The following is a 15922-nucleotide window of genomic DNA, read 5'->3' on the forward strand; positions in this document are numbered from 1 at the left end:
ACTGTAGAATTATAGATGATCATAATCATGATGTTAAGTGCTAAAAATGAAATTTAAAATACATGTGTATGGTAAATAGCATAAACAAATTAGCAAATCATAATTTTTAAAAAAAGAAAGCACAGTTTATAAAAATAGAATGTCTCTAAAGAGAAACAATAGTTTTTAACATATATGTTAACTTAATAATGAAATAATTGAAGCATAGATGCTGTTAACATAGTGATAATTAATTTATTTAATTTGTTGATGAACAAAGAGATCTTAGAAGCATTTTTGGATCATCATTATCATTCAATGCATCAAGTTTAACATCATGCAATGCCTTGACCACTGTTGTACTTTTCGATGATATTCAATTTTATCTCGAGATCAATCTTATTATGTGAACAAGCATTGCTCATTTACTTGCCATCATTTAGTATATCACAGTAACATAAAATAAGATGTGATAATAGTGTATATCACATAGATAACCCTGTATATCACACAGTAACATAAAATAAGATGTGATAATAGTGTATATCACATAGATAACCCTGTATATCACACAGTAACATAAAATAAGATGTGATAATAGTGTAGCTATCTGTTAAGTAGAGACCTAGCAAAGATGTGGGCAATACACTGCCAACACACACACACAAACACACACACTGTCTTTGAAACATGCAATTGCATTGGAAGCTATGATTACATAGTCCATAAATCTTGATTTTCATGAAGTTGCATTTCATTAGAATCTTTCCTGACATTATCTGCTCTGAATCAGCCTAATTCGGAGACTCCCCAATTATTTAAGTGAAATACTAAAAAATGGAACAGAAAGAACCATCAAGGTACTGAACTATTCTCTAATGTGAATTTTAACAAACTCCTTTTTGCACATGACCAGATGATAATTACTAATATGGATGCAAACTTCAGAAAGCTATTCTAAACATGAAGGAAATAGCTGAAGATTCTGGAATTATAAACCCCCCCCACCACCACCACCACACACACACAAAAAAAGTGAAGCTCGAATTAGAAGTAAAATACTAATAAATAAATAAAAAATAATCTATGATTTCATATGAAAATGAAAAGCACAAATAAAATTACAAAATCCCAAGTATAATAAACAGGTACAGTAAATTATATTTTTAGACCTAACCTGGCTCAAAGACAGACTAGATTAAAGTTTCTAATACATTAGCTATATCATTGTTACTTTATGGGAGTGAAATCTGAACAATAAAACAAACAGATGAACAAAAATTAATATGAGTCAAAACGATATTGAGAAAGGAAAAAATTGAAAGCACCAGTAATACAGAAAATAAAGAGATATAAACACAGTTTGATAGAGCATGTTAAAAGAGTAGAAAGACTGCCCTAACAAATGATTTTATATAAACCATGTGGAAAAAGTAAACATAGTCATCCATTGAAGACATTTTACCTTGAAGTGCACTAAGGTCATGAAGTTGGGGAAAACAAAACTCACATGAATGACCACTTATATGTTTGTTTTCTATCCTGAATTGAAAAAAAAAATCTGTTTTTATAAATAAAGAAGATGTAGTAACTAGATTAAAAAAAAGCTCCTTTCTCTGAAAAGACAGTTTGATTAAAAGAATAATTGCAATGGTATAAACAGATTTTTGATACTTGCTCTAAAAAAAGAAAAAGAAAGGAACAAATTTGCCAATTCATAAAAATTTCATATTCTTAAACTATTCCTTTAATATTGATCGTGCCACTTACCTCTTGTAAACTAACAGATTTCTCCTGCATTTTATCTGTCAGCCAGGATCGACTCAATTCAAGGGCACCTTTGCCTCTCAAAACAGCTGTCTGACTCTGAGGATCTTCTTCATAGCAGAGTATCCTTAAGGTCTGAGATCCCTCAAGCTCTATGATAAAATCCTGAAAGATGATGGTTTGGATTAATTTTAAAATTCAAATATTCAAACTGTCTAAAAAGGGAAGTAAAACAATGTGACAATTACAGAGGAATTTCCTTAGTGAGTGTTCCAGGTAAGATTTACACAAGCATACTTGAAAAGAGACTACAAAAAATTATGGACTGGAAATCTGAGTTCAGACCAAACAGAGGTTGTTAGGATCAAATTTTCACTTTAAGACAAATAGTTAAGAAAGGTCTGCTTTCAAAAATTGGATAAATTTTTTGAAAGCAGGCCTTTCAAAAATCTGAGCTTGTTATTTTATGCAGATGATGTTATACTCTTAAATAAATCCAGTCTGTAGGCTTTCCTAACTAAATTCAATAACTACTGTAACAAATTTGGTATGAAAATCAACAATAAAAAAGACAAAGAATGGGAAAATATGTAGGAACATCAACTACACACTGAATAGGAACCTACAGAATAAGTAGAACATTTCGGCTATTTAGGCACAATTTTTAGTTAACATGGAAATAGACAACGGAATTAGCAAAGAAGGTATTTGGAGAGCCAACTGAGTAAACGTATACTGAATAAAAGAGAAATTAGTCAAAATACTAAAATAACTGTATACTAGATTATGTAGAAACCAATTTTAATTTATGGTGGGAGCTGGGTAAGAAATAAAACATGATCAGAATGGAGACCACAGATATGAGAGTTCTGAGAAAAAACAGAAGAGTGAGCAGATAGCAGCAATGACAGAATCATATTAAAATAAGGATTTATGGAGTAACTTGATATTGTTAACATTCAGAAATGTATATATTTTCCTGAATGTGCTTGTAAGCAGAGCTAATCTAAGGTGGTATGATCACTTAAAGGGAATGTGAGAGGAAAGCTTTTTTAAAAGAAGTCCTCTCCCCCACCCTCTCCCTCAAGGAATAAAATCCAAAGGAGAACAAGATCTAGATGGTCTGCTATAGCAAGTGGTGCATTAGAAGATAAGATCAGACAATACTGGAGTCCTGAGAGATAGCAAAGTAATCTCAATGAAAACTGTTGATAGGAAATTAGTAATGATGTAAACTTTTCATGTAATATTATCATAATATTCTGTACACTTCTCTGAGGGTACATATCAGTAAACTTATGACATTTACATTATTAACAGACTGTCCAGTGTCAATCTATTACCACAAAGAAATTCATCTTAATAGATTGACACCGGACAGTCTGTTAATAATGTAAATGTCATAAGTTTACTGATATGTACCCTCAGAGAAGTGTACAGGATATTATGATAATACTACATGAAAAGTTTACATCATTACTAATTTCCTATCTCTCAGGACTCCAGTAATCATATTGCATCTGACAGAAATAATTTACATTTTCTGATCAACTTTTTAATTTGATATCCTAAATATTAGAGTAAAAAAAAAGTTGTACAATGTAACCAAGTGGCAACATACATACATACATAATTTATATATATATATATACATATATATGTATGTCCGAGCGGTTAGCCTAGTGGATTCCCGCCGGAGACATGAGGAGCTTAAGGATCTTCCTCAGTCATAGTCAAGATAACTGGTCTTGGGCGTGGACAGCAGGGTTTTTCCACCAGTTTATCTGGGGGTTTTCATCCTGCAAGTAGGTAAACCAGCCCCGTGAACACACAGGGTACAATCATAGGATACAGTACGGGAAGGAAGGCAATGGGAAACCACCTTGCTCATAGTCACTTCCCTAGTATGGTAGTATAGCTGCCCCTATCTTCTGTAAGAACGAAAGGAAATCATTCCATTCCATATATATGTATGGCACAGTGTTAGTGTGGTATACTTGATGATTGTTATTCAGGTATGATAAATGAAATTAAACAATCTTAAATTAAATTCCAAAAGTTTCTATGAAATGAAGTTTATAACTTTGAGAGAGCTCTCAGCTACAATAAAAAAAAAGTTTATTTATATTAATAAATTCCTCTTCGTATGTTTAGAGTTTTCTGAACATGAAGTTCATGTTGTCCTATTTGGTTCCATATGACTATACAGAAAGCTTCATATTTCATGGATCATTACTGAGTAATTTGCTTAAAGCTAGTTTCAAACAGACAAGATTAAGGCATAAGTTACATTTGAGTATTAATGAGCATTTAAGGTTGAATCATTTACACACACACACACACACACACACACACACACATATATATATATAAAAGAGGATAACAGAAAAGAGAACAGGTGATTACTTCTCCCAAGTAAGCAAAACTTAACCGTTTTGCTTACTTGGGAGAAGGGGTAATAAAAAAAAAAAAAAAATCCAAGTTTATAAAATTACTTGGTATCCTTAATATATATATATATATATATATATATATGTATGTACATAAGTATGTAGACTTTTCTGGTTCATGAGTATGTGACTAAGAGTTTATAATGCAGAACACTGAAATAAGATGATAGCATTTAATTTAACTGACAATGCGACACTTCATCCTAATTGCACAGGATTTCTTCAGATGTAAACACACAGGCTAGTAGGCAAAACAGTAAGGACTGACAAAGGTGACAACTTAGTAGTTATAGAAGAGGCTGAGGTTATTTTAAAATATTTCTTATTGTATGCTGCAATGTTCAGAACGTTGTGCGTGTTTATGTATTCATCACCTGATATCACATTTGTAAAGAATCTTGTAGGTTAGTGGTTACTGGAACATAGATTGGAAAGAGGAGAGGAAGGAAATGGATTTTATGCAATTACTAAGGGATAATTACCTATTCCATGGCATGCTGTCTCAGGTAATTATCCCTTAGTAAAGGGGTTCAAAGTACGCGATCTAGTAATTGTACTAAGAAATTGTCTATAATGAATATGATCAGGTTGCCACCAACTGATGAGAATGATCATATGGTCTTGACATGGGAGGTGGCCAAATATGTGGAATTTTCAGTTAAGATGGGGTATATGTGGAATTACATGACTGGTAAGTAAGACGAGCTTAGGAGATTGCTTGGATAAGTGCTATGGCATGTAAAACTACAAGGGCTGGATGTTGATAGTGCATGGGAAGTGGAAAAGAAGTGTTTGAGGAAGGTAATGGCAGACTGCATAGTCAGGAGAGTCAATCAAGTGGGAGTTAAATGGATGAATATCATCAAGCTGAAGCTGCAAAAAAAGAAACAATTGTGGAGGGAATTTAAAGAGAAAGGTGACTTGCATGCACAGGCCAGAAGGATAACTAGTGTGGTGAGAAAAGCAACAGAAAATTATGAAAGGAAGTTAGCAATGCAGACTAAAGAGAATCCCAAACAGTTCTTACGATATGTTGCAAGTAAAAGAAAGAATGTATATGGCAGAATGATTTTAAGGAATACTGATGGTAGGGAGGAAACTGAATCAGTAAAAACAGTAGAATTACTAAGTGAACACTTTCCAAAAGTATATCATCCAGGTGGTGATATTGTAGGAATAAGAGAGCCAAAGGCTTATATGGAAACGGAGGTAAATGAAATGGAGGTGTATAGCATATTACAAAACCGTAATGTGAATACAGCTGTGGGATTAGATGGTATATAAGCTTGAGTTTTTCCAGGGATAATTACTAAGGGATAATTTATAGTATAATATGATTATACTATAAATTAAAGATACCAAGAAATTATATACTTGGTTTAATCCTTTATCCAAGTGTAAGCAAACAAAGTTTGCACCCGAAGTATTTTCAAGACTGGGGCAACTTGTGGTAAAGGTGGTATGACTTCACATTACTTGCCAGGGTCACTACCCAAACCAGTTTTGACCTTTATTGAGGTCTCATCAGTGGGAGCCAGACCCAGAGGTGATATCAATATACTAGGGGTTCAAGAGTACTTGCTCTAGTAATTGCATCTAAGAATTTGTCTATAACGAATATGACCAGGTTGCCACCAACTGATGAGAGTGATCATATGGTCCTGACATGGGAAGTGGCCAAATGTGTGGAATTTTCAGTTAAGACAGGGTATATGGAATTACAGAACTGGTAAATAAGACAAGCTTACTTACATTTGCTTACACTTGGATAAAGGATTAAACCAAGTATATAATTTCTTGGTATCTTTAATTTACAGCTTGAGTTTTATGTGAAGCAGCGAGGGAATCATCAGTGCCCTTGACCATATTCTTTAATCGAGGTCTCAGCTCTGATTAGTCTTGAGGGGATGGAAAGAGGAGAAAATAGTTCCATTGCATAAAGGAGGCTCCAAGAAGACTGATGTAGCAAATTACCAACCAATCAATATAATCTGGAGTTGTTGTCAAAGTATTGGAGAAGTTGATCAAGAGCAAAATACAGGAATAGATAGATGGGATAATGTATGGGGGGGGGGGCAGCATGGTTTTTGTCATGTCTCAGTAACTTGCTCACGTTTTATAATATAGTGCCAGCTGAGTTGGATAAAGGTAATGGGTTTACAATAATACTGCTGGATTTTGCAAAGGCCTTTGACAGGATACCACATGGAATTCTAATCAGTAAACTGCAGCACATGGGGATGGATATAGGGTTGGTGAGATGGATAGGAGGGTGGTTGATGGAGAAATATCAGAGAGTAGTTTATTCAGGAGTAGAGTCCAAAAGAAGGCCTATGATTAGTGCTGTGCCACAGGGTTCTGTTCTTGAACCACTACTGTTTAATTTATTCATTAACAATATAGGTAAGGATCTGAGAGGAACTGCGTAGTTTGCGTAGCAAATATAAAAATAATTTGCGTAGCAGTTATACACATGCTCTGTAAAGGAAGTGATATAATATAGTTGGCGATAAATGTGCAAGATAACTGCTTTGCTTTAAAATGTTTATGCATGACCTTTATTTATGCAATATAAAGCCTTTGACTGAGTTAACAGAGAAAAATTATGGAATATAACCACCTGGCCTGGTTGGCCGAGTGGTATCTGCTCTCCAGCCAAAAGGCTGTGGGTTCGAATCCCCGTGGGCATGGATGTTTGTGATTGTCTGTGGAAATACCAGGCATTGGTGTGTAGATGATGTGGTTCACTGTAATTGGTGGAGAGTTGTAGAGTAAGTGTCCTCCCTCGATGAGTCTTTGGACTCCCTGGAGGTGTTACGTAATAATAATAATAGTAATAATATAATAGAAGACTGAGGCTATCCAAAACAGTTATTAAATGCAGTTAAGAGCCTACATCCCAATACAAATGAAATCATAAATATGAATACACAGCAGAAGAAATAGAAACTAATCAGGGAGTCAGACAAGGATGTAGCTTTTCTCTAACCTTATTTATTATATATAATGAAGAGCCAAAACATTATGACTACCTACTTAATATGATGTTGGCCCTTCACATGCTGCCAAAACAGCTCTTATCTGGTGAGGCATCAGGCCTACAAGATTTCTAAAGGTTTCTTGTGGTATCTGGTACCAACAGGAAACCAGCAAATCTATTAACTCCTGTAATTAACATGGTTGAGTCGCTGCAGAGCAGATGTGCTGTTCCAACACAAACCACAGATGATTGATTGGATTGATGTCTGGGGAATTTGGAGGCCAGGGCAATAACTAGAAGTCTTCCTTATGTTCTGTGAACCATTCTTGCAGAATATGGGCAGTGTGGCATGGTGCATTATCCTATTAAAAGAAGGCACAACCAGGGAAATACTGTTGTCACAAACAAATGTACCTGATCTGCAAGGTGGTAGATGCCAGAGTGTTCTGCACATGAATCACTGGACTCAGGGTTTTTCAGCAGAATGTTGCCCAAAGCATTAAATTGTATCTGGCCATCCATATGGTGCAACAGGAAACGAGATTCAATGGATCAGACAACCTCAAACTCTAGTTTTGATGCTCGCATGTCCATTTGAGGCACTTTTGACGGTGAATCGAGGTTAGCATGGGTACTTTGAGTAGCCTGCGGCTGTGTGGCCACATTACACCCATCACCAGAATTCAAAATAGTGGTGAGTTGAGCCACAGAAACCTTTCTGTTGGCACGTACCATCCAGGATAGCCTTTGCTCACCTTAAGCATCGATGGGCCATTGTTGGTCCACATCTTGCTAGCGGTTCATGGTTTCCCCTCCTCGGACTACTTTTTGAAAGTACTCACCACAGCTGACCACAAGCACTCCACAAGCCCTCCTGTCTCGGAAATGCTCTGACCAAGTCATCTTTCTATCACAATTTGGCCTTTGTCAAACTCGCTTAAGTCCACTGCCTTTCCCATCTGAAGAACAAGAATAACACTGATTAACAAAGTTATAGGTGTTATTTATACCATTTCATGACCTGCACACATGGCATTGTTTCCCTGCAGTTGCTTTGATTTGCATGAAGATTTTGGTCTTCAGTGTTTGCACGTGTGTGTACTAATAAGAAAATGGAAATCTATAGTCAACCCAGGAATAAACATCACTCAACGTACAATGTAAACAAAATGCTTTTTGCCAATGATCAAGTAATTATACAGAAATCAGAAGAGAACCTTCAGAGATCTGTTCACCATTTACACTAACTAACTAGTTAATACAATTTACAAATTTCATTAAAGAAAACTAAAATCATGGTACTGTGGGATAAATATCTCATATGAACTAAAACAGTAATTGACAATCAAACATAACACATAAAGTATATTTAGGATGTGTTATAACATTTGGTACTACAAAAGGCAAAAATTTTATAAAGTGATGTCATTACCAACAATACTATATAGATCAGAAAGTTTAAGAGAAAAGGTAAAAAAAAGATGAAAATAGAATACAAGCAGTTGAAATGAAATTTCTTAGAGCAGTTAAAGGATGTATAAGAATGGATAGAATACAAAATGATGAAATAAGAAACTACAAACATAGGCAATAAATAATAAAAGAAAAGAACACCGAATGAATTGGAGAGCACATGTACAATGAATGGAAGAAGGAAGGCTACCAAAAGAAGTAATAAAGTATAAATCTAAAGGAAAAAGATATATAGAAAGGCCTACAAAGAGAATGAAAGTATATTCCTTTAGAAGCTGAAACAGGCTTTTATCCTCTTAAAAATAGAGGTCTTCTTTTCATTAGTAAACAATATAATATATCATTGGTGTATCTGAAAAACAGTCACATTAAATTCTGAAGTACATGAATACTAGTGAAATGCACTGTTAAGTATGCATGAATTGATGGTAGGGCAGAGATGAAATTTTGAGAAGTAAAAATGTGGGAAGATTATGGAAATACATGGATAACCCATGGAAACTCATAATTAATAATGACGTGTAGTATAATGTATATGTATTACCTAGAAGATTATCAGTTAGCAATGAATGAGTGAATAATAAACAAACAAGTAAATAATAAATAAAACTCACCTGATTAAAACTGGGTTCAATATCATTATGACATACTTTAGTTTTTGCTTTGTTAAAGAAATGACCATATGAGTCAACTTCAAAGCATAAATAGACATCTAGAAAAGTAAAAAATGATCAGTAAGCACAATGCAATGTATTATAACATTAGAAAAAAAAATATTTTAATAATGGATATTTGCTAGACCCTCCTTGTTTCCATGTTAACGGCACTGGTAACATTGCTAAAAGTTAACATACCAGTATATGTTTGCCGATCACATATATTCTCTGGAAAGTGTGGCAATTGAGGGTATTCATAGCTCCATTCAGGTGAAAGTGAGCCCCATCTCTCCACAAAATCATCAATGGCCATGTAGCGTCCAATTCCACTTGAGCAAGAAATGTTAAAGCGAATGTCAGTCGACTTTCAAAGTCCTGCAAGTACTACTGCTGTGTCAGAGTTATTTTGAATGGGTAAAAATAGAGAATCTTCCATAGAATTTTCCAGACAGTTGTCTAGAAAATTCTATGGAAGGAACCAATACTGTTATTCATGGCCTGCTCCACAACAGCAGTAACAACTTTATTTGCTTGTTGTGAACTGATTGGTTTGCGACCTCTGCCAGGTGTAACTCTCAAAGATCCCGTTTCTTCAAAATAACTAATAATTTGTTGCAGAGCACAGAGAGATAGTGGACCTTGCCAACATTTGTTCAGACGATGAGAGTGCAGCAACAGCATTGCAGTTATTTACGTAGTATATCTTCATGAGCAAATCATGTTGGGGTAAGGTTAGTGCCATCACTGTGGATGGTATTAACAAAAATGAAAGTAACATCCCGAGTCCATCTTTTTAAACTCTTGTAGTACCTGCCACGTTGAACAATATGCAAATTCCAGTCACTTGATGTTTACAACTGCCAAGTGGTAAATATTGGATCTTTTTTTTTTTTCAGATACTGCTTGATGCACAATGCATTCTTGCAAAGTTTCACAGCATTTGAATCACTGGGTGGTGCTCCACAAAGCAAAGCCTTAAACAGGGATACTTTAATCTTAATCACCCTGTATTTTACCCAGCACAGAATAAAATCAAAACACTGTTCACTACCTTCACCAAATTATAATGAGATGAAGAGAATGAAACTATTTCCTTACTGTAACCTGTTAAGCCTAAAAAAGATTCATTCAAATGATCTGGATCACATGCATTAGTGTGTTACAGCCACAGTCACCAATAATAATTAATAATAATTCCAACCCTTTTAGATTCAATGGCAACCTTGAAGAAAACACTAATTGATTCAGCCAGAGAAGAATGTGGTGAGGTTGTCTCCAAGGATAGAAAAATCATTACTCCATGATGGACAAAGGAAGTTAAGGAAGTGAAGAAAGCATATTAAAAGTTGCTGGAAAATAAGTCAGATTGTGCTCTTTGAGAATACAGAGGCAAAAGGAAGAAAGCTACACACTATGTAAAACTAGCCAAACAATAGTCGTGGGAAGACTTTGGTAAGAACATAGAAAATAAATATCAAGAAGGTGGCAAGATAATCTGGAGGCTGTTGAAAAAGCTCAGAAATAGATGAAAGAGTGCAGTAAAAGGAATTAAAGATGATAAAGGTGACATGAAAACGGGAGAAAAAGATATCCTTGATGTATGCAGTAATTACTTTAAAAAAACTGCTACATTAAACGATCACCGACAGCACAGTAGTTAAAAAAACACTCAACAGGCATGCAATCAGGAATTCAAGTACACATTCAAGTACACATTCATACTTGAAATAGAAAAAGCCATCAAAAGCCAGAAATGCGGAAAAGCAGCTGGAGTAGATGATATTCGACCAGAAATGCTCAAGCATGGAGGTATGAAAGTCTCATATTGGCTCCACTTTATAGTTCAGATGGCCTGGACAGAGGAACAAATTCCAGAATTCCAGACAATTGGAGTAGAGCTCTTACAGTACCCATATATAAAAAGAGAATAAAACAATGTGAGAATTAGAGAGGTATTTCCCTACTGAGTGTTCAGTAAGATTTATGCAACTATGCTTTGAGAATTGGTTGAGAATGATTGTGGAAGGGAAACTTGGTGAGGAACAAGCTGGATTCAGACCAAATAGAGGCTGTCAGGATCAGATTTTCAACCCAATAGTTCAGAAATTTTGGGAATGAAACAAAGATCCGTATTTAAGTTTTTGTAGACCTGCAAAAGGCATATGACAAGGTGTCAAGAGAAAACTATTCAAGATGCTACAGTTATATGGTGTTAAAGGCACATTATATTTGAGTTTTAAATCAGCAGTTAAAATTGAAGGAAGTATAGGAAGATAGTCTGATGTTAAATCTGGTGTCAGAGGAGGATGTACATTATTTCTGCTGTTATTCATTACCTATATGGATCACATTATGAAGAAAAGTGGTAATAAACCTGATATTAAAATTGTAGATGTTAATCTCAGCTTTTTACTTTATGCAGATTATATTAGTTTTAAATAAATTCAGTACAAGTCTGCAATATTTTCTGTCTAAACTGTTATAATAAATTTGGGAGGAAAATCAGGAATAACAAAACCACCACCACCCTCATCATCAAATTCCTGATATATATCCTCAGGAGATGTACAGGATATGATAGTACTACATAAAAATTTACATCATCAACATCTTCCTATCTATAATTTTCTTCCAAATCAGCCTGTTAAATGTCAAGACTCCAATATTATCAGGTCTTATATTTCTATCTTCTAAGGCATTTTTTATTCTATCAATCCACCTATATCTGGGTCTTTTTCCTGCCAACCTGGCAGAGAACACTTGTTTTGCTAATCTTTCCTCTCCCATTCTGCTTAAGAGACCATACCACCTGAGATCAGCTCTGCTAATGCATTCCTAGATGCTGATAATATCAAGTACTTTCCTAATATCCAAGTTTTATAATATGATATTTCCACTGATGCCATCTGTTCGTGCCTCTAATCTTTCTCAGGACTCTCATATCTGCGGTCTCATATCCTAGTCTTTGGTCAAGTGTTTTACTTCTGAACCAGCTCTCAAATCCATAAGTTAAAACTGGTTAGAACACTGTTTTGTATACAGCTAATTTAGTGTTTTGGCTAATTTCTCTCTTATTCCATATAAATTTATTCAGTTGACTTCCTACCATACCAATTTTGTTGATTCTGTTGTCTATTTCCATATTTAATTTACCATCTTCACTAAAAATCGTGCCTAAGCATTGATGCCTAAATATTGATATTTTCAATGTTTCTGCCTATTTTCATTGTCTTTGTCTTTTTAATGCTGACCTTCATACCATATGTATTATAACAGTTAATCAATTTAGTCAGGGAATCTTGCAGACTTCTAGCAGATTTATTTAGAAGTACATCGTCCGCATAAAGCAAAGAGCTGACATTAACACCTCCAATTTTATTATCAGGTTTAATACCACTTTCCTTCATAATGTAATCCATATAGATAATAAATAAGAGAGGGGATAATGTACATCCTTGTCTGACAACAGATTTAACATTAAGCCATCTTCCTGTACTTCCTTCAATTCTAACTGCAGACTTACAACTCAAATAGAAACTAAGTATTGCTTGATATAATGTCCCATTAACACCATATAACTGTAGCGTTTGGAATAGCTGCTCTCTTGGTACCTTGTCATATGCCTTTTCCAGATCTACAAAACTTAAATACAGATGTTTGTTATATTCCCATGATTTCTCAACTATCTGTCGTAAAGTGAAAATCTGATCCTGACATTCACTATTTGGCCCGAATCCAGCTTGTTCTTCACCAAACTTCTCTTCCACAATTTTTCAAAATTGTGGAAGAGAAAAGAATCTTTCAAAACATTCCTCCACTTCTATCTTAGTAGAACCTTCTGTGGGACCATAGGCACAAATAAGTCTCATTGTCCAGTTCCCCATTCTGATATTTGCCCACATCACTCTAGTTGAGACTGCCTGCCATTCAAGAAGATTAGCCTCATGTTTAATGTTGAATACTATGGCTACTCCTTCTTTTCCTTGATTGTCATTGCCCGAATATAACATTTTGTATTTATTGCTCAGAAAGATCTCACTAGTTTTGGTCTTTTTTGTTTCAGTCACAAGTATCAGGCTTCTCATGTTGATAGTATCGATCTTGAACTCTAGTGATATTGAGTTCGGGTAAGTTTTAGGATTTGTTTCAGTAGCTGACTTTTCGCTGTTTATCCTGATTCCCTGGCAAAAACAACAGGGGCCTTTCTTAAAAGGGTGATGCCCCAGCCTGCATGAAATTCTGTCATGTTGTACCATCATTTGTAATTTTGGTTTAAGCCAAAAAGAATACAATTTGGTCGGCTAAATCCGAAATTGCTAGCCCATCCTCATCCGTTCAGTATCCAGATAGATACCTAACAGGGTGCACCACGAGAAGGTGAGGATTGGACATTAGGTCAGAAGCCCTGGTCGGTTCTCCTTATTTCTTTGAAGGTTATGTGGAGGTCTCCTCTCAGTTATATAGCTTTGACTGTTAAGCATCCCATAATAATAACAAGACCAAGATGATGAAAATAGGCAGAAATATTGAAAATATCAACAGCATCATGAACGAAGAACCCATAGAACAAGTATTTCAGCTACTTAGGCACAGCTTTTAATGAAGATGGTTAATTAAATATTGAAATAGATAACAGAATCAACAAATCTGGTATGGTAGGAAGTGGAATAAATTTTTATGGAATAAGAGAGAAATTAGTCAAAACACTAAATTTGCTGTATACAACACAGTGTTCAAACCAATTTTAACTTATGGAGCTGAGAGCTGGGTTAGAAATAAAACATTTCACCAAAGACTAGACATCACAGATATGAGAGTCGTGAGAAAGATTAGGGGGTATGAACAGATGGCATCAATGGCAGTATCATAATAAAAACAAGGATATTAAGAAAGAACACTTGACATTGCCAGCATCCAGGAATGTGTTAGTAGAGCTAATCTCAGGTGGTATGGTCACTGAAACAGAATGGGAGTGGAAAGATTAGCAAAACATGTGTTCTCTGCCAGGTTGGCAGGAAAAAAGACCCAGAGGAAGACCAAGATGCAGGTGGATTGATACAGTAAAAAGTGCCTCAGAAGGCAGAAATGTAATATAATTGGACCATATAAAAATGAAGACATCTGATGAGAGCTGGGTACTTCTAATGTAAATGAAAAGATCAAGGAGTATAGAGAAATGAAAAGATCATCTATTAGAGTGGAAAGATATCAGCTACCAAAAGAGGTGGACAAATATAGACCAAAAGGTCGGGAGAGAGAGAGAGAGAGAGAGTGCATCTGCATTTTGATGACTTGAATGCAACCAGATTACCTCTCCCACCCCCAAAGGATGGCATGGAGATCAGTATTTAAGCCATCAAAATGGAGAAGCAGTTCCTACTACCTTTTCTCTTGCTAAAGGAATCTCAGCTTATCTTCATCTGTAATACACAAATCACCAGATAGGATCAGATCTATCCTTGGACTGATGTTTACCTTCAAGTCCTGCTATAATCAGTAGTTTCCTCAGCCTGTAACAAATGGCGCATTTTTTTCCTCTCAAGAAACTATTTTACAACCTCTAACTACTGATCCTATACAAATCCCAAATCTGCTTGTGCTTAAAATACTCTTCACACATTTTAGGTGATGCACCTAAAATCTCCCTAAAAATTCTTGCTGTTATCCAGAAGAGATCAGTTGGGCTCATACACTCATTTTATATATAACAGGCACTGTTTTAGTTCTGTATCTATTCTACAGGTGCTTTCATGGTCCTTCTCCAGTGAAATGGTAAGTGTCATTCTTCTGCTCTTGTTCCCAATTAAAACAAGAGCAGCAGCCATCCAGTATCCCTTTTCAGTACAACTTCAAACACATCAACTTGCTTCTTCTCTTCCTCATTCATTCTATCTAACTTGTCCTCTGGAATGTCATTATTTTTGACGAGCACTTAATTCTAAAATTAAGTGCTCTTCATGGAGAAGGCAATACTCCAACTTCCATAAGATTCTGTGACAGTTCATAACCACTGTTGAATTTGGAATCTTGAAGCTTGGAATGTGATGTCTGTAAACTACATGGCTTGTCGAAAGAGTAGGATGAATGGAATGCACTATCACTCCATTCTCCTAATCATAGGACTGGTGGTGATTGAGAGAGGGATCACTTATGTATAGGAGAAAGAGCGTAGGTCATAGAATGGAGCCCTGAGGCACTATGCATTAGTGGCAAAGCTCAAAGAGAGGATGCTGTCTACCATGAAATGCGGTAAATGATCATAACCACATAGTCAGCCTTTCTCTCTCTGGTATGACCAGAGAGAAAGCTGGCTATAAGACAGAGGGTGCCAGATAGACCTAAAGAAGGCAGTTTGCTGAGCAGCTTCGATGCCAGACATGATTAAAAGCTCATAAAATGTCAGTGCATGTTTCTCCAAATCTTTCAATGCCACATTGGGATCAACCATGGATCTAGATTGGCAGAAGCCATATTGTGGTCACTGATTAACTGGTGGATGTCTAAATAATGGAGAAATTCACTGATGATTTTCTCCTTGATTGTGGAGATAACATTGTTTAATTGCATCGATTTTACAGGAGTCACATCCGAAATTCAAAGAATTGTAAAATTGTATA

At 35.5% G+C, this 15922-nt stretch overlaps 1 protein-coding gene across 1 annotated transcript in view; it reads right to left on the minus strand.

Annotated features, from left to right (window-relative positions):
• The window catches only part of RhoGAP1A (Rho GTPase activating protein at 1A), a 587523-nt gene that overhangs the window by 153366 nt on the left and 418235 nt on the right, over nucleotides 1-15922 (minus strand). The window contains exons 18-19 of the mRNA XM_090414103.1: nucleotides 9264-9361; nucleotides 1750-1911 (exon numbers count right to left, since the gene is read on the minus strand). Coding sequence (XP_090270229.1) covers nucleotides 1750-1911; nucleotides 9264-9361 — 260 coding nt within the window. The remainder of the gene's footprint in view (nucleotides 1-1749; nucleotides 1912-9263; nucleotides 9362-15922) is intronic.

Source organism: Typopeltis vanoorti, chromosome 24 (genome assembly GCF_054136105.1).
Source record: "Typopeltis vanoorti isolate ZY-2024b chromosome 24, IOZ_Tvanoo_1.0, whole genome shotgun sequence".
NCBI lineage: Eukaryota > Metazoa > Arthropoda > Arachnida > Uropygi > Thelyphonidae > Typopeltis > Typopeltis vanoorti.